Below are 20,130 nucleotides of genomic sequence, written 5' to 3'. Positions count from 1 at the left end.
ACCTGAGCTGAAGTCCTACGTTTAACCGACTGAGCCACCCAGGCACTCCTAATTTTTTAATTTTTTAAAAATAGTAGCCATCCTAATATATGTGAAGTGGTGTCTCATTTTGGTTTTGATTTGCATTTCCCTAAAAATTAGTGATGTTGAACATCTTTTCATGTATATATTTGCCATTTGTACACATTCTTTGGAAAAAAATTTATTCAAGTTATTTGCTCATTTTCTAATCTATTGTGTTGTTGTTGTCATTGCTGTTGAGCTTTAAAAGTTCTTTATATATTCGGGCTATTAATTTATTATCAGATATATGGTTTACAAATATTTTCTCCCATTCTGTGGGTTGCCTTTCCCTCTCTTGATAGTGCCCTTTGATGCACAACAGTATTGTTTTCCTGCTCATTTTTTAATTGAAATATAATTAACATATAATGCTATATTAGTTTCAGGTGTAGAATATAATGATTCAACATTCTATACATTACTCAGTGCTCATCACAGTAAGTTGACTCTTAATCCCCTTCACTTATTTAACCCATTTCCTCACCCACCTCCCCTCTGGCAACAACCAGTTTGTTGTCTGTATTTAAGTACAAAAGTTTTAATTTTGGTGAAGTCCAGCTTATTTATTTTTATTTTTGTTGCCTATGTTTTTGTGTCTTATCCAAGAAATTGTCAAATACAATGTCATAAGGTTTTCTCTCTATTTTTTTTTTTTCTAAGTATTTGATAGTTTTACCTCTCTTATTTAGGTCTTTGATCCATTTTCAGTAATTTTTTTCTGTATGATATGAGTTCAATTTCATTCCATTGAATGTGGATATCTAGTTTTTTCACTGCCATTTGTTGAAAAAAAAAACTGTTCCTTCCCCATTGAATGATCTGGGCTCTCTTGTAGAAATTACCTGACCATATATGTTAGAGTTTATTTGGGAGCTTTCTTTTCTCTTGTATAGGTCTATATGTCTGTCTTTAGGCCAGTACCATACTTATTTGATTACTATAGCTTTGTAGTAAGTTGTGAAATCAGAAAGTATGAGACCTCAACTTTGTTCTTATTTTCAAGATTTTTTTTGTGTGTGGCTATTTTGTGTGAGATTTTGTATGAATTTTAGATTGGATTTTTCTGTTTCTACAAAAATGTCATTGCAACTTTGGTAAGGATTGCACTGAATCTGTAGATGACTTTGGGTAGCGTTGGCATATTAACATTATGTTTTCCAATCCATGAGCATGGAATATCTTTCTATTTATTTGTGTCTTCATTAATATCTTCCAACAATGTTTTGTAGTTTTTAGTGTACAAGTATTTGTCTTTTTGCTTAAATTTTCTTTTTTATTTTTTTTTATTTTTGAGACAGAGAGAGACAACATGAACGGGGGAGGGCCAGAGAGAGAGGGAGACACAGCATCTGAAATAGGCTCCAGGCTCTGAGCTGTCAGCACAGAGCCTGATGCGGGGCTCGAACTCACGGACCGCGAGATCATGACCTGAGCCGAAGTCGGACGCTTAACCGACTGAGCCACCCAGGCGCCCCATGCTTAAATTTATTCCTATTTTATTCTTTTGGAATCTATTATAAATATAATTATTTATGTAATTTCCTTTTCAGATTGCTCATTGTTAGTGTATAGAAATGCAATTTGGGGGTTTTGCATGTTGATTTTGAATATTGCAATTTTGCTAATTTATTTATTGGTTATATTAGGTATGTTTGTGTGTGTGTGTGTGTGCATACAAGTGTGATATCTTTATGGTTTTCTTCTTACAAGATCAAATCATCTGCAAACATAGTTTTGTATCTTCCTTCCCAACTTGTATGCTTTTTATTTATTTTTCTTGTCTAATTGCTATAGCTAATACTTCCAGAACTATGTTGCATACAAGCGATAGAAATGGGCATATCTCTCTTGTTCCTGATCATAAAGAAAAAACTTTCAGTATTTCACCATTGAGTACAATGTTAGTACAAGGGCTTATCATATATGGCCTTTATTATGTTGAGGTTGAGGTTGCTGGTCATTTTTTATTGTCCCCTTTCTAATATTTAATAAGAGTTAACTAGGAAATACTGTCATTCTTTCAAATCAACCAATTACCAAAGCCCTATAGAATTGTTAAAGGTATCTATATTAGTAAGAATCTAACCAGGACACACACACACACAAAAATTGAATATTTAGGACAGGACATCTTTAATACTGATAATTATTTATATAATTATATAGCTTCTGAGAAGTGAAATATTAAAAATAAAGACTCCCAGAAATTAAGAACTATAGGAAGCCATACCAGCTCTAGGTCAGTGAAACAGAGGGGGGAGCCAGCAGTTCCAGACTCAAAGATATGAGTCTCCCAGTGGAAGCTGAAACCATGGAAGTCCTCTCTGGCAGGATCTGGAGCCCTGGAGTAGATGCAGTTGAAGAGAGTGAGAAATAGGGAGAAATAACCTGACTTCCCTTTCCTCTTCCCTAATATTTTCCTGCCAGTACCTACACTGAACAAACCCAGCATAAATACAGATGATCTGTGATCCTGGGAAACATAGCCTGCAATGGTCAATGCTCCTGAAATACAGAAAAAGGAGAAGAAGTTGAGGAAGGACAAGTTTATAAGGAAGACATATTTAATATTTGCATAACATTGCAACGAAAATGCACATAATGATTCTTTTGTATATAGGGATAATGAATATCCTTTACTTGATTAAACAAGTAAAATTCAAGAGGATTCAGTAATAGAAACATGACTAGAAAGTATCCTGGAGCTTTAGTTGTTTTTCAGAACTAGATAAGATTCAAGTAAGTTACTTAATATCTGGAGACATATGGGGATATTAATATGGATACCCTAATTAAATAATAACCATGTGCTTCTCTGATATTCTCCATTCTGTCTAGCTCTCATCACATATGTTGTGAGAAGGCATTAATTCGCAGTGCCTACATGTGCCTAAACCCTAGAAGTGTAATAAATCAAGTATCTCAAGAGACTCGGAGTCCAGAGACCATCTCCTCTTGGTTTCTAAGTTCAGAGCTAGCTTGGGTGGCAATGACACTACCAAGATTGATTCCCTTCAAGAGACCAAACTGTTCCTGAAGAGACTAGGAGAAATTATTGAAATTGCTTATAATCAGACAACATTCTCGAAGGAGGTGATAGGTAGGATATTCCTTGCAGGCATCTGGTCCCCCAGGATAAGAGATATAATGAAACTTGCTGTAGTATAGCATATATTAAGCTGACCTTCACGGTGAACAATGGGACCATCTCATTATAGAGGTAAGATAACCTGGTTACAGGCTGCAGAGTTGTAGTTGAGTTGGGATTGGAAAACTCAATGCTTCCATAAGAAGGGAATGATGGAACCTAGGATGGGTTTCTAGGTCCAGTCTTAAGTAGTGAAGACAGTACTTGTGGCTCTCTGAAAGATGGTTGAACTGCTTGACAAAAAATAAGGTAGAAGAAGATGAACTCAATATTTAAGCTGAAATGAACAGTTTGTTCATTCATAATTTTTGTTAGTCTACTTCTAGGATTTAGTCCTAAACTGAACTGGTCAAAACATTTTTTTTTAAATAATTCTTACTTTTATTCAGAGTTAAAGGATACTTCATGTTATAAAAGCTCACCATATACCAGTATTTGAACCAAAATAATTATTTATCAATTCAAAATTTAGTATTGTTAGGATATCCTTCCAAAATAATTGCTCACAAACTCTAAGGAGTGATTTCTGGTAAGCCGATTTCTGGAAATCAAGAGTTGCATTTAAAAGTTTGCTTAAGGAATCAGACCTCTATACCCAGACAGCAAACTGATGGTTGCTAGAGGAAAAGGGGTGGGAGATGGAAGATAGAGCCTTCCAGTTATGGAATGAATAAATTATAGGAATAAAAGGCACAGCATTGGGCATATAGGGAAAAAAATTTAGCTTTGGAAACAGAAGTCAGTGTGAAGTGTACTGTGTGATTGAAGAATGTATTATTCACCTTCTGGAAGAATTTGATTGATCTTTTACAAAACAACACAAATATCTGGTAATCTGAATACCCATGTTTTCCAGACTTAGTCATTTTTTCTATTGGATAGTCCTTTGCTAAGTGATTTTCTTATTGTTCAGTTGAGCTGATTTTATGAAGATAAGGGTCCTTGATTTGTTAGCTCAATGACTCACCTTTAAAAATAGGACCAGTTTAGGGGCGCCTGGGTGGCGCAGTCGGTTAAGTGTCTGACTTCAGCCAGGTCACAATCTCGCGGTCCGTGAGTTCGAGCCCCGCGTCAGGCTCTGGGCTGATGGCTCAGAGCCTGGAGCCTGTTTCCGATTCTGTGTCTCCCTCTCTCTCTGCCCCTCCCCCGTTCATGCTCTGTCTCTGTCTGTCCCAAAAATAAATAAACGTTGAAAAAAAAAATTTTTTGAATAGGACCAGTTTGGTTCATACTTCTTCATTCTCCTTTTTTTTTTTTAGCTAATTTCCCCAATTGTTCTTTAGTATTTCCCAAGTCACCTTTTCATTATATCTATAAGCCCTATCATTGAGAAGGGGGTGAGAGAGGTTAAATATCACAAATCACTGATCTCAATCATGATGGTTGGACTTACCCTTTTTTGCTTGTCTCAAATTGTAGAAAATTATATCTTCATACTCAGCAATATATCATCTGTTACCTCTCTAATACTATAATACTACTGAAATGCATCTGGCTAACTGAACAACACTTTCTGGAAAAAAAAAAGGCAAGGAGATAGATAGATGACAGATAGATAGATAGACGATAGATAGATACTTTTCTACTAATTTTTCTTACCCAAAAAAGCACAATCCCATGTATTTAATGCATTGCGAGATTATACTACTGAAGAAATAATTCAATAACTGGCATCTCTCCAAACCCATAGTAATGGAAAAAAAACATTGATATTCATATATTTATAATCTTTGTGATTTTTAATTTGGACAGGGTCATGGAATATCTATTGTTTGCATAATGTTAAATTACAACAGGACCAGTCTTCACCCTACCAGCTTTCTACTGCTTGGCATTCCAGGATTGGAGGCTGTTCACATATGGATTTCTATCCCTTTTTGTCTAGTCTACCTCGTGTCACTAATGGGAAATGTTGCCCTTCTATTAATTGTCAAGACAGACCACAAACTACACGAACCTATGTACCTCTTTCTATGCATGCTTTCAGTGGCTGATTTGATTCTTACTTCTTCTACACTTCCCAAGATACTTAGCCTCTTCTGGTTCAATTACAGAGAGATCTACTTTGAAGCCTGCCTCACTCAAATGTATCTTATTCATTCTCTGTCTACTATGGAATCTGGATTTATCCTGGCCATGGCTTTTGACCGCTACATAGCCATTTGCCACCCATTAAGACATTCCACTATCCTGACCCCTGCAGTGATTATAGGCTTCGGTTTGGGCATTGTCTTTAGAGGAGCTGTACTCCTCAGTCCACATCCCTTTCTACTGAGGTGGCTTTCCTACTGCAGAACTAATGTCATCTCCCATACGTACTGTGAGTTTATGGCTGTGATAAAGCTAGTTTGCACTGAAACCAAGATTCGTAGAGCCTACAGCCTAATTGTGGCATTCCTGACAGGGGGATTGGATTTCATATTGATCATCTGTTCTTATGTCCTTATTCTTTTCACTGTCTTTAATCTGCCTTCGAAAGCTGCCCGCCTCAAGACCTTAAGTACATGTGTCTCCCATGTATGGGTCATCTTAGTGTTTTATACACCAGCCTTTTTCTCTTTTCTCACTCATAGGTTTGGCCACCACATCGCTCCACATATCCATATTTTTATAGCCAATATATATCTTCTTATTCCACCTATGATGAACCCTATTATTTATGGTGTAAAAACCAAGAGAATCCGGGAGGGATTCTTTAAATTCTTAATAATCAAATGTGTTTGAAAGCATATATTGCTGCTTTCAAGATTCTCCCTTTGTCTTTTTCTTTTAAACATTTGACTGATATTTTAGGTAAGGATATCTTGTTTTCATTCTGCTTAGAATTTGTTGAGCTTCTTGTTTGTGAGGATTGAAGTTTTTTTTTTTTTTTATCAATTTTTGAAAAATTTCAGCCATTATTTCTTCAAATGTTATTTCTGTCTCTCCTGTCCTTCTAGGATTTTCTTTATAGGCTTTTTTTCTTTTTGTATCCTACAGGGGTCTTTGAGACTTTTTCATTTTTTTCTTCTCTTTTTTATTTTTATTTTTTTTTTTTTTTGCTTTTCAGGCTGAACAGTTTCAATTGGCCTCTCTTCAAGCTTGCTTATTCATTTTTTTCTCTAAGTTTAAATATGCTTTTGAGCACCTATTGTGAATTTTACATTCATTTATTATATATTTCCATTATACTTGGTTCTTTTTAAATAATTCCTGTCTATTTACACTCTGTATTTGGTGACACATGATTCTCAAACTTTTCCTTTTCTTCTTTAGACTTGGTTTATTTTAGTTCTTGGAGCTTATTTGTAATAGCTGATATCAAGTCTGATTCGTAAGCAAGATTTTTACTTGGAGTGGGTTTTGTTTGTTTGTTTTGTTTTGTTTTGTTTTTGAAATCTTGTGCATGCACTATGCACATGGATAGGTGGCCTTCTATATTCCTAAAAATATGTTGGAACTTTTCACATCCTCCTATGAACATCTCATTCTCTGTTTTTATTTGTTTGCTTGTTTTTGTTTTGTTTGTTTGTTGGCTGGTTTGTTTTGAGTTTTATAGTCAGTCTTTTGTTAACCCAATTAGTAAGTTTGTCTTAGGACACTTTAATGTTAAACAATTGCCATTACAAATGCCTTTTTCTCATAGGTTGATTTCTGAGTCATGTCAAATAAAAACAAGCCTTTTGAATAGAGCATTTTTCAAGCTTCCTGTTGTGTCAAATAGTGACAGTTTATTTTGATGGTGATTTTTGGACTGCCAAACCAATTTTGTCCCTTCTTTTGGATGCTGGGATGCTGGTTTTCAAAGATATAGAATGCATTTCTAAAAACTTTAAATGCCTGTGTCGATTAACTTTAATATCTGTGTCATTTCTGGGTCAGTTTCAATTGATTAATTTTTCTTACTTATTATGAATTTTGTTTTTCTATTACTTTTCATGACTTGTAGGTTGGAATGGATTATATAATTATATATGATAATATATGAAACATATATAAACATATAAAATATGTAAAAAACAATATATATTTTACCCTGTGGAATGCTAAATTCTTTTTTGTATTTCTATGTTTTCAGGCTTTGTTCTGGGACTTGATTAGATTGAATATTGGTCAAGCTTGTCAGGTTTTGTTTTAGGCTGTACAGTGTGAAACCAGAGCAATATTTCATCTAGTACTCATTTTGTCTCACTGTTTGTTTTCCCTATATAGTCTTATATCACAATAAATTATGAAAAATTCCTCAGTGACTTCTCAAAAAGGGTTGGCTTCAAATATTGTCCCAATTTTGTATGTGTGTGGTTTTGGGTAGATTGGTTCACAGAGGTTTTGCTCCAACTAATCTGAACTAATTAGTTCACAATGAACTAATCAGTATTGAAGTAATTTTTAAAGCAGTCCTTCTGAAGAACAAAGAAGTTGTCTCTCTGCAGATTTCTTCTCTTTGGTACACTGATTTACTGTTTCTGTTTTATTCTTCCAAGAATCCCAGATCCAGGGGCACCTGGGTGGCTCATTTGATTAAGCATCCAACTCTTGACTTCAGCTCATGTCATGATCTCATGGGGTCGTGAGTTCAAGCTTCGCATTAGGCTCTGTGCTGACAGCAGGATTCTCTATCTCCCTCTCTCTCTCTCTCTCTGCCCCTTCACCACTCGCTCTCTCTCAAAAATAAAAATAGAAATAAATTCCTTTTTTTTTTCAAAAATTAAAAAAAATAATGTTTATTTTTGAGAGACAGAGAAACAGAGGATGAGCAGGGGAGGAGCAGATAGAGAGAGACACACACAGAAAGAATCCAAAGCAGACCCCAGGCTCTGAGCTGTCAGCACACGATGCAGGGTTCAAACTCAATGAACTGAACTGTGAGATCATGACCTGAGCCAAGCTTGGAAGTTGGATGGTTAACCAACTAAGCCACCTAGGTACCCCAAACAAACAAACATAAATCTTAAAAGAAGAAAAAGGAGGAGAAGGAGAAGAAATAAGAGGAAGAAGAGGAATGGAAAGAAGAGGAGGAAGAGGAAGAAGAAAAAAGAAGAAAGCTGAAAGAGGAAAGAAGAAGAATCCCAGCTCCCGATCCTGAATTTAAGAATCATGTTGTACTCTGCCTGGGCTCTACCTTTCCCTAATGTGTTTTGGTAACTTTCCCTATGCAGTAACCTTGGGCAATTGAAAGGATAACCTCATTAGTTTCCCATCCCACAGATTCCATTGTCTTTCATTATCTGATGTCCAATACCTTGAGTGCCTTTACTTCATATATTTTATGGTACTTTAGTTATTTCATGCACATTCCTGTTACTCCAACTTGTCCAAAAACAAATGTCCCCACATATTCCTTTAAGTTCAAATTTAGAAATCCTCAACTATCTAAATTCTTGTATCTGATTCTTCACTATACAAATTGTGAAACATTTTCCCATACTGTTCACTAATTGAGTAAACACACACAGACACACTCATACGCACATACAAACACACACAGTGTATCTGTATAGACTGATATAAAATACTTCAGTTGATAGGGTGCCTGGGTGGCTCAGTCGGTTGAGCATCTAGCTCTTGATTTCGGTTCAGGTCATGATCTCACATTTTGTGAGTTCAAGCCCCAGAAAGGGCTCTGTGTGGACAGTGGGAAGTCTGCTTGGGATTTACTCTTTCCTTCTGTCTGTGCCCCTCTCCTGCTTGTTCTCTCTCTCTCTCTTTCTCTCTCTCTCTTCCTCTCTCTCAAAAGAAGATAAACTTAATAAAGATAACTTATCTTAATAAGATAAACTTAATAAAAATTATTTAAAAAATTTTTTTAACATTTATTCATTATTGAGAGAGACAGAGAGAGACAGAGCATGGGAGGGGCACAAAGAGGAGGAGACACAGAATCTGAAGCAGGCTCCAGGCTCTGAGCTGTCAGCACAGAGCCTGATGCGGGGCTCAAACTCACAAACTGCGAGATCATGACTTGAGCCGAAGTCAGATGCTTAACCGAGCCACCCAGGTGCCCCCTAATAAAAATTATTTTAACAATATTTAAAAATAAAGCAAATACTTTGTTTTAAATATACCTTTATTAAAAATAGAGCTGCTTTGGGGCGCCTGGGTGGCGCAGTCGGTTAAGCATCCGACTTCAGCCAGGTCACGATCTCGCGGCCCGTGAGTTCGAGCCCCGCGTCGGGCTCTGGGCTGATGGCTCAGAGCCTGGAGCCTGTTTCCGATTCTGTGTCTCCCTCTCTCTCTGCCCCTCCCCCGTTCATGCTCTGTCTCTCTCTGTCCCAAAAATAAATAAACGTTGAAAAAAAAAAAATAGAGCTGCTTTTGGAGGATGTTGCTTTCATCTGCATGAACTTTGCCTTTATTTTTATTGTAATGAAATCTAGACGTAATTACCAGTCATCCATGGTCAGTGCTTTATTGCTATCCATTTTTTATTAAGTTTATTTATTTATTTTGAGAGAGAGAGCAGGGGAGGGGCAGGGAGAGAGGGAGAGAGAATCACAAGCAGACTCCACACTGTCAGCACAGAGCCTGATGCAGGGCTTGAACTCACCAACAGTGAGATCATGACCTGAGAAGAAACAAAGAGTCAGACAACCGACTGAGCCACCCAGGTGCCCCTGCTATCCATCTTTGTATGTCAAATTTATAGCCTAGACCAGCTGACATAATTGGAACTCCCTAAAGGCAACTGGCTGTAGGGTGTAAGGGATTTCCCTTTCCAATGAGGAAATCTTTAAATCCAATGAGTCTCAGAGGAAGACAATCTATGTACCATTTATTATTACCACTTCAATTCCCATCATTATTAGTTGCCACTACCACTTATTAACGTGATTATTATGTTATTCATTGTATTAAACACCATAACCATATTAATTCATTTAAGCTTCATATAGACAATATGATATATGTACTACTAGTATTCATATTTTAAAGTTCAGGAAATTTGAGATTGTAAAGATGAAATTACATGAAAACAGTTATACAACCAATACTAGCAGAGCCAACTCTGAAGACAGGTCTTCCTCTACAGCATGAGGTTCATCACATTTTACCTAAAGACACTAATGCTGGTGTTAACACCAAAGGGAAGCTCTGTCCATTTAGAAGCATTAGCCACTTAGTTCCCTCCGTTTCCAGAAGACTAAAAGCCTTTCGTTCAAAGTATTCTAGATTATTTTGGTAATCAGAGATGTAGAAATATATGTCTGCATATCTATCTGCATATCAATATATCTATATCTTTGTAATTAAATATTTAAAAAAAGAAGAGAAGAAATAGGATATGGAATCCCTGATATTTAACACTATCTATGGAGTAGACTCCTGGTGTTAATAACACTATGCTTTCCTTGTACTTTACACATCAAATAGGAGCCTTTTACACCATACTGACTGAGAAAAAGGAAACAGGGAATTTTGTCTTTAAGAAGGGAAACTCAGAATCTTGGATAAAATATGTTATATAGCACTATATATATATTTTTTTTTCCCTTCCATTCAAGTTGACATATTAAATCTCACAGTGCTAAATGTGTTCTTTTGAGACATCCTTAGTCTCTCTTTGTTTGATTTTGGCAAATCATTTATCCTATGAGGTCTAGTGAAGATATCTCAATGAATAATATAAACATCAGAGGCAAAATATATGGTACAGTGGATGGCAAGGGAAGTCTGCAAGTGTAGACTGGTCAGAGAAGACTAAGGACAGGAGAAGTGGTAGAAAAGGGGACAAAATGCCTCATTATGTTTTCTGTGTTGGCTTATGTCTGGTATACCTCATCCATTGGTCATCAGTATTTGTTAGTTCTAATTTCACAGATTCCTTCCAATGCTAGCAACTAAAGAGCAACAGGGAATTTAATTACACTACTTGACATTGTTACCTAGTCCCTGACATCCATTTGGAAATGGAAATCCCAGGCTTACATTTGAAAGGCAAAATTAAATAACGAAAGTAATAGTAAATAAAAAATGACTTATTTGTCAAACAGTAAATGGGGAATTTTGTTGTATACATTATTAATTTTCATGTTATATAACTCCTGAAAAGAAGATATTTTATCCTCCTCTTTAAGATAAGGAACTAACATCAACTAAGCTGTTGTAACTCATGCAACGTCTGGGGAAATATGAAATTTTAGGGAATATCTGGGTAAAGATGATCATTTCAGGTGATTATGAGGCAGGCACTGCATGGGTAACACTTTATTCACACTGCTTTAAACAATACTGACTTATAACTCTGTTCGAAAATGTGGGACTAGGGGCGCCTGGGTGGCGCAGTCGGTTAAGCGTCCGACTTCAGCCAGGTCACGATCTCGCCGTCCGTGAGTTCAAGCCCCGCGTCAGGCTCTGGGCTGATGGCTCAGAGCCTGGAGCCTGTTTCCGATTCTGTGTCTCCCTCTCTCTCTGCCCCTCCCCCGTTCATGCTCTGTCTCTCTCTGTCCCAAAAATAAATAAACGTTGGAAAAAAAAAAAAAAAGAAAATGTGGGACTATAGAAAGTTTATTCAGCTTCATGCTGTGAAGACCAATGTTTTCCTTATACAATCTGCAATGTTCAGTTCCACAAAAGTACAATTAAACAATCATCATTGTGACCCTAGTACCCACACACTCTTTTGATTATTGGTTCCTGAGGTTAGTCCTCTAATGACTGCAAAAGTCTCAGAAGGCTGTCATCTGTCTGGTCAGTGAGATTCCTCTAGAAGAACAAAGAGAGACATTCTCATTGGTGATCATTGACAGCCATCCCCATGGGGCATTCGTTTTGCATAACCCTCCTAAAACCTATGGCTCCAGAGCAAGAAGCAGCAGGCAGCTGGTTTGTCTTATAGGCGTCTGCAAGATGAGTGCAACCCCAGGCAAAACCCAGCCAGATGAAGAAATAGGACTACGTGAGACAGGCATTTCTACTCGAGAGAAAAACAGAAGAATTAAAAACACTTAATAGCTTATATGACAAGGATAGTGAGCAACAAATGGACTCCAACCATAGCACAGAACGCAGCATCAGGAAGGTCTCCTTCCATGCCAGTCTTTACTTCCATGGCTAAATTGTAGGGGCATCTACAGGGTCTCCCATAGAGGGTAAGGTAACTAAAGGAAAGGCAGCACTTAGGGAATTTAAGATGGAGACTATAAACAAGAACAGAATTAATTAAACGTAATATTTTATGGGCTTACTGGTGCATGCAACTGAACAAAATGTTTTCTAGGTTTGAAAGATATTTGAGACCAAAAGTAATGGTCAATGAGGTAGTTAAACTCTGAAGTAGTGCACACTGCCTGCCACTCTGGCGATGCATCTGAGAGGTATGGCTAGATGCTTTGTTTGAACTTTATAAAGTGAGAGTAACATAAAGATTAAGTAAAACCATAAATCAAGGTCCGTTTAAATGGCCCAAGTATTCATATTTGTCTTTGCATATCAGTCTGATCACATTCACAGAAATTGATTTATGCTAGGTTCAGTAAGTGTTTTCAATCCAAAATAGCAATTTGCTTTTATAGACAGTTTCTAAGTAAAACGACAGTTTTCCAATGAAGAGAAAAAATAAGCCTGATAGGGGAAAAGATGTTTTAGAGACATAATCAGGGCAATAACTATCTAGTTTTCACTTGAAAATCAGCCTCTTTTTGTTCTTATTTATTTGTTTAGTGAAACTATCAGCAAAATAAATCCATGCTGTTTTCAGTAATTACGGGGCGGTGTTTATGAAGTGGATATACGGAGCAAAATATGACTTTTGGTAGTGTGTTTTCTTTCCCTAGGGTAACGTTTACGCTTTCTTTCACTTTTTGAATTTTAAGATTAAAACAAATATTACTGGCTAATTCCAAAATCCTCAACCTCCATACCTGTTTCTGGCACAAACTTTCCTTCCCTCTATAGATTATCAGAAGATATGGGTCACATATTTGAGGTACAAAGAGTATTTTTTAAAATATTTATTTCTTTACTTTTGAGAGAGAGGGAGCACAAGCAGGGGAGGAGCAGAGAGAGACGGAGACACAGAAACCCAGGTGCCCCACGAAGAGTATTTTTTTTTAATTTTTTAATCTTTATTTTTGAGAGAGAGATAGAGAGACAGAGCATGAGCAGGGGGAGGAACAGAGAGAAAGGGAGGAACAGAGAGAAAGGGAGGCACAGAATCCAAAGCAGGCTCCAGGCTCTGAGCTGTCAGCACAGAGCCCGATGTGGGGCTCAAACCCATGAACCGTAAGATCATGACCTGAGCTGAAGTCGGACGCTTAACTGACTGAGCCACCCAGGCACCCCAACTATCTTTTTACTCCATTTGCTTTTAAGATCTCTATGATTTCTGAAACTCTATTAGCTTTTTAAAAAATGTGTCTATATGGAGATGCAGTTGATTTATAACATTGTATAATTTAAGGTGTACGGTTGTTAATTTGGCACATTTATATATTACATTATGATTACCACATAGCATTAGCTAACACCTTTAATCATATCTTTTTTATCATTTCTTATTTTTTTATCTTATTTTGTATATTTTTATTATCTTATTACCATTTCTGTTTTGGAGTTAGGAAAAATTAAAATCTAATCTCTTAGCTACCTTGAAGTTTATAATAGCAACATTTTTGTCTATAATCATTTTGCAGTGAATTAGATCTCCAGAACATATTACTAGTTGCAAATTTCCACTGACTCTTTGTTAACTTTTTAAAGTTATTCCTGATTTTTAAAATCCATTTTAAAGTCTCGCTCAAATCAAATTTCATTGTCCACGGACATCATGTGATAGAGTAATTGTGTACTTCCTCTGGCACCATTTATACTTCTCAGAAGCTGCAGAAACATCTGTTGCGGTGCTTGAGCCGCTGGGACTCTCCAGTGGAGCTATAAAATCTGAAGTTAGCATTTCATGAGGGAATAATTCAAATCTCTGAATTCCTGGCTTTAGTTCAACACAACACAATTAATCTGGAGGGATATAGACAACTTGTCTATGTTTACTCAAACCTAAGACATGAGAGAGGCAGTGATGAGGGTACTGTAGCATATTGGTGTGAAGAAGGACTTTCTAGAACTCAGGCATAAATATTCAAAATTACTTTGGACTCTTGAGACTCAGCTGTGCTGAAAATAAACTGAGAGCATGCAATAGAGGAAGACACGGTGGTCCCTCTGAAGATAAGTTGGAGACTTCTCTGGATTGCCTCCTTGTTGACAGGTAAATTGGTGTAGTCCCACCACATAGAACTAGCCACTAATAAGTTAGATCAGGATGCTCTTGGCATTTTCCCCAATCATCCTTTAGAAATTCTGGTCCACAAGGTACCTGGTACCAACTCTGGAAAAGTAAGTGTATGCAGGTATATTCTCTGGGCTTAAGAATAATTTAGTAAGAAATAACATACTAACCATTAGTTTCACAGTGAACAGCTGGTATCAACTGAGATGTTGGAATGTAAATTTTATATTATATATTTGTATATTAGATATTATATTAATATTGTATATATTTATTTATATCACATATATATATATATTTGTATGAATTATCATGAAAGCATGGACAATCTGCCAGAGTAACATTTTTCCAGGGATCCTGGAAAATCCAGGGAGCATATTTTTTGGATGTAAGGTCAATGACTTTGTTGCTATCTTAAAGCTATTATGCATTTAAGTGGTCAGATGCTGGTTCTTTTATGGCCAGAAATTCACCAGGGCAGCAAATTTCAAAAGTATTGTCCTTTGAAGCATTGCAAGTGTGGAATGCTTATTATTCCTTCATGTCTTGCTTTTAAAAATCTCTATTTAGAATTTATCTCATGCCAAATTCTCCAACACCATAATTACTTTGGAGGGGTACTTCTCAGAGAAGGCATTGTTACAGGTTCCTTGTTAGAATGCGAGGAACTTGAGTTATTTATCAGAAATTTTGCAAAAGGAAGGAAGGAAAGAAGGAAGGAAGGAAGGAAGGAAGGAAGGAAGGAAGGAAGGAGAAAGAAAGAAAGAAAAGAAAAAGAGATTTTGCTCAGCCTGGCTATCACAGACAGAAGGAGAAGACTTAGTGTCAGGCAGAATGTTGTGGAGTTTCTGAGCTTAAGGAGATAGTCTTTACTCAAGCTAGTCCTTAATGAGATTAATAGCTGACAGTGAGTAATGCAATACATGTAATTTCAGAGAAGCTCACCAAGGAGGACTTAAAATATGAATAAAATTGCTCAGTTGCACTTTTACCTAAGTAATCCTACTGTATATTTACCAGAGTATATATGCACTTGACCACTCCAGGGACAAAGGAAGGAAAGAAAGCAAGACTATATCTTCACATAGCCAGAATCACCATGATTGACTTTAACTCCACTGCATTCACCAATCCTAGTACCTTCTTCCTGATGGGCATACCTGGCCTAGAATATTTGCATATTTGGATAGCCATCCCTTTCTGCTCAATGTATATTGTGGCGCTCATGGGAAACATTCTTATCCTTTTTATCATCAAAACTGAGACTGTTCTCCATGAACCCATGTTCTATTTTCTTTCCATGTTGGCCATCACAGACCTCATCTTGTCAACCTCCACTCTTCCCAAGATGTTGGGTATGTTCTGGTTCAATTATCATGAAATCGGCTTCCATGCCTGTCTCACTCAGATGTTTTTCATCCATGCTTTCTCTGGGGTGGAGTCAGGGCTTCTTGTGGCCATGGCACTTGACCGGTATGTGGCAATCTGCAATCCGCTGAGACACACATCCATTCTTACAAATACTGTGGTGGCTCAAGTTGGCATAGTGGCACTTCTACGTGGGTTAGTACTAATGACACCACATCCATTTCTGGTAAGGAGATGGCCATATTGCCAGTCCAATGTAGTCCCCCACACATACTGTGAGCACATGGCTGTGGTGAAATTGGCTTGTGCTGACATTTCCATCAATAGTCTTTATAGTTTGGCAGTCATTGTCTTAATTGTTGGGACTGATGTGACATGCATCTCTCTGTCCTATGTACAGATACTTCGTACTGTATTTAATCTCCCTTCTAATGATGCCAGGTTGAAGACCCTCAGCACTTGTGGGTCCCATGTGTGTGTCATCCTCACCTTCTACATCCCTGCTCTTTTTTCCTTCCTCACCCACCGTTTTAGTAAGCATATACCACGCCACACCCACATCCTGCTGGCCAACATGTACTTGTTGGTACCACCTATGCTGAACCCTATCATCTATGGAGTAAGGACCAGACAGATCCGAGAATGTGTTCAACAATTATTCATGACTAAAATCAGCTGAGAATTCTGGGTCTTATTTTTCCACTTATTCCCATCCTCCTGTAATTCTTTGGTATAAATTTCTTGGATTCTAGCTTCAGCAAGACCAAGTATTAGAATCTTAATTCTTACTTACTATTTCCATAAGTGGAAGTTATATTTAACTAACATGCACATGTAAAACAGATACAGCAATACCTATGTCATAAGTTAATGGTTACAAAGTGTTTACTACTGTTTCTAGTATATTGTAGCACCTAATAAAGATATTATTTCAGTCTGTGAAATAATTCTGTGTGTTATGTGTTTGTTTTCTCAGTGTCTTTATGAAACATGTTTATTAGTTTATTTTATAAGATTAACCAAATAAGAACATCAATCTGACTGTGGCTTTTTTTTTTTAATGTTTATTTATTTTTGAAGGAGAGAGAGACAGAGCATGAACTGGGGAAGGGCAGAGAGAGGGAGACACAGAATTCTAAGCGGGCTCTAGGCTCTGAGCTGTCAGCACAGAGCCTGATGCAGGGCTCGGACTCAAGAACCATGAGAATGACCCAAGCCAAAGTCTGACGCTTAACTGACTGAGCCACGCAGATGCCCCTTTTTATCTTTTTTAATGGGGGAATTTTCAACTAGATAATCCAGATGGCAGTCTGCATTGGGTTGATTTGTCCTCTCACTGTAACCATAGGGAAAGTTGGTGAGAGATGGGCAGAAGAGAAAAATGTTGGGTAGGCCATAGAGCTTTCAGCTTGCAACTTATGAGAAGGGTGCATGTTAGGAACTCCCTTGAGAATTGATATGGATTGCAAAGTGAGTCATTCCCACTGCTAGTGCAAACACTGTGTATCTTTCAAACTTGTGGAAAATTTCAAAGAATTAGAACTGTTATTCCTGAAATGAGCAAATAAAATGATGACTGATTTTGCATTCATCTATCCACTCAGTAAGTATGTAGTAAGTATCTGTAATGTGCCCAACACTTCTATGGGCATAGAAGACATGACAGTAAACAAAAGAAGCAAAATTATTTCCCTTAGTGAAGCTGATAGGCAATAAGTAAAGATGGTAAATGAAATTAATTAATGTATACTGATTATAAGGGGGACTTTTCTAGTAATATTTAATGTTACAAATTTTAGTCTAATCTACTTCTGGTTGTATCCCACACCTTTTGATTGCTGATGGATACTGAAAGAGGAATCTTAAATTTTCCAAATACAATAGTGGATCTGACAATATTTTCTTTCATTTCATCAATTTTCTTCATGTAATTTGAACTCTGCACTTAAGTGCATATGCATTTATCTTCTTTTATCTTGATATAATACCCGTCTTTATCCTTGACAGTATCTCTTATTCTGAATTCTACTTTGTCTTATATTAATATAACCACTTCCTCCTCTTTTACATACTGTCTGCATGGCATGTATTTTCCAACTTTTTAATTTAGCCTATTTATGTATTTATATTTAAAGTAGTTTTTTGTACACAAATACAGTTGGATCTTGTTCTTTTATCCGATTTCACTATCTCTGTCTTAAATTGGTGTGTTTAGACCAGTACCATTTAATGTGATTAATGATATGGTTGAGCTTAAGTTTACCATTTTTGTATGTGTTTCCCATAAGTCTGATCTGTTTGTTGTTCTTATTCATCCCCTCCCCCCACTGTTTACTTTTGGATTTAAATAGTTTTAGTATTGGGTTTTAATTTATCTATTGGTTTTTGGCTATAATCTATTTTATTTTATTTTATTTTTTAGGGATTGCTCTAGATCACAGTTTTCCATCTGTGACACTGTTACTATTTTCAACCAGATAATAATTTGATGGAAAGTTTGTCTTGTGCACTGCAGGATGTTTAGCACATTCTCTGGTCTATGGCTGCTAGCTACTGCTAACAACTAATGGTATCTCTAGAAATTACCAAATGTCTGACTGGGAGCAAATAGGACTGAGAACCACTGATACACAGATTATGACATACATACTAACCTTTCACAATTGACTTAGAGTTAATATTTTACCACTTCAAGTGAAATGTAAAAGAACCTTACTTTTATGGGATCCTGTACTTCCCTACATGTTGCAGTTGTCACATGTACATCTGCATGCATGGAAACCCCACAAAGGCTATGGAAAAGTTATCTTAAACAACTGGAGCAAGTGAGTTTCATATTTAACCATATAATTATAATTTCTGTTGCTCTCCCTTTACTACTGATCTCCTAATTTTCAAATTTGTATAACCTCTCTTCAACCATAAGTCATTTTAGAATTTCATGTTGAGACTGGCTGCTGGTGATGGATTCTCTCAGATTTTCCTCAGCTGGCAAAGCCTTTATTTCATCTGCATTCCTGAAATATATTTTCTCTGTGTACTGAATTCTGAGTTAACTGTTTTTTTTTAAATAAATTTTAGCACTTAAAAATACTGTTCTACTGTCTTCTGGACTTTAAGCTTCCTTATGAGAAATTACACTCATTCAAATTGTTCATCTTCACATAATGACTTATTTTTCTGGCTCTTTGCAATAAATTTTCTTTATCTTTGATTTTTACCAATTCAATATGTTCTTTCTATATGTATGCTGTTCTTTAAGTTTACTTGTTTAGGGATCAAGAAGTTTTAAAAATCTATGAATTTATATCTTTTACCAAGTTTAAAAATAATTTCCTATTGTTTCACTAAATATATTTCTCTGCCCAATATTTTTTTCCTCCTTCTGGGACACCAGTGACATGAATATTAGAGATTTTTATGTGTTCTACATCCTTGAAGTTCTGTTCATGATTTTAATATTTTTTCTCTATTCTCCAGATTGAATCATTTTCTTAATCGAGTTTACACTTTCTTCTTCATTCTGCTATTGAGCTAATCTGATGAATTTCAGATTTAAGACTTTTACTTATAAAATGATGACATTGTTCTTTTTTTATACTTTGTTATCTCTGTGTACGACCTCTCTTTCACATACTTCAACAGTGTTTACCTTTAAGTCATAAAGAATAATTGTCATAACTGCTTTAGAGTTTTTGTATGACAGTTCCAACGTCTGACTGATATTGGGATTGGAATCTGTGGATCATTCCTTCCCTTGATAGTCACATGTTTTCTGGTTTTTCATATGTTTAATATTTTAAAAAAATTTTTATCATGAACATTTTGAATATAGATCTTGTTAAAATCCTTTGTATAAGGTTGATTTTATCTTTTCCGGGAAATCAATTTGGTTATGTTCAGACTGCAAGTCCTATCTTGCTTCCTGTGATGGTTCTAATGAATGCTTTTGTCCCTCATCCTGAGATTTGGAGATGGTTTATATAGTAATTGAGTTCTCAGTGCCTTTACTGTGTTTTGTTGGATCTGTCCTATGCATGTGCAGCTCAGGAGTAAGCTCATAGTTGGTGTCAGTTCATATACAGAATTTAAGGAGCTACTTATTCAGCTCTCTCTTCTCCAGGATTCTTTTCATATTCTGTAGTTGTCAGGAGTCACCTCTCACGTCTCCATGACCAGAAAGACAGCCTTTCTGGTAGAATTTAGCGGTATGTATCACCATATCATCAAAATGGGTACCGCCCTTGGGGAAGTAGGAAAGGAAGGAAGGAAGGGGGAAAGAAAGAAGAAAGAAAGAAAGAAAGAAAGAAAGAAAGAAAGAAAGAAAGAAAACAAAGGATAACAATAA

At 36.4% G+C, this 20,130-nt stretch overlaps 2 protein-coding genes across 2 annotated transcripts; both read left to right on the top strand.

Moving 5' to 3' along the window:
* Window positions 1-4,990: 4,990 nt before the first annotated feature.
* Window positions 4,991-5,935, top strand: LOC115526266 (olfactory receptor 52K2-like). Its single transcript, XM_030333721.1, has one exon. It carries the CDS (start codon window positions 4,991-4,993, stop codon window positions 5,933-5,935), a length of 945 nt encoding a protein of 314 aa, XP_030189581.1.
* Window positions 5,936-15,513: 9,578 nt separating this feature from the next.
* Window positions 15,514-16,461, top strand: LOC115525475 (olfactory receptor 52E2-like). The gene has a single exon (XM_030332684.1). The coding sequence runs from the start codon at window positions 15,514-15,516 to the stop codon at window positions 16,459-16,461; it is 948 nt and encodes a 315-aa protein (XP_030188544.1).
* Window positions 16,462-20,130: the final 3,669 nt, after the last annotated feature.

The sequence above is a fragment of the Lynx canadensis genome, chromosome D1 (assembly GCF_007474595.2).
Source record: "Lynx canadensis isolate LIC74 chromosome D1, mLynCan4.pri.v2, whole genome shotgun sequence".
Classification (NCBI taxonomy): Eukaryota; Metazoa; Chordata; class Mammalia; order Carnivora; family Felidae; genus Lynx; species Lynx canadensis.
The sequence above is the reverse complement of the archived record's forward strand: the minus strand, read 5'-3'. Positions and strand labels throughout refer to the sequence as shown.

Coding starts and splice junctions, on each gene's coding strand:
- LOC115526266 (XM_030333721.1), top strand. CDS start 4,991: ATGTTAAATTACAACAGGACCAGTCTTCACCCTACCAGCTTTCTACTG.
- LOC115525475 (XM_030332684.1), top strand. CDS start 15,514: ATGATTGACTTTAACTCCACTGCATTCACCAATCCTAGTACCTTCTTC.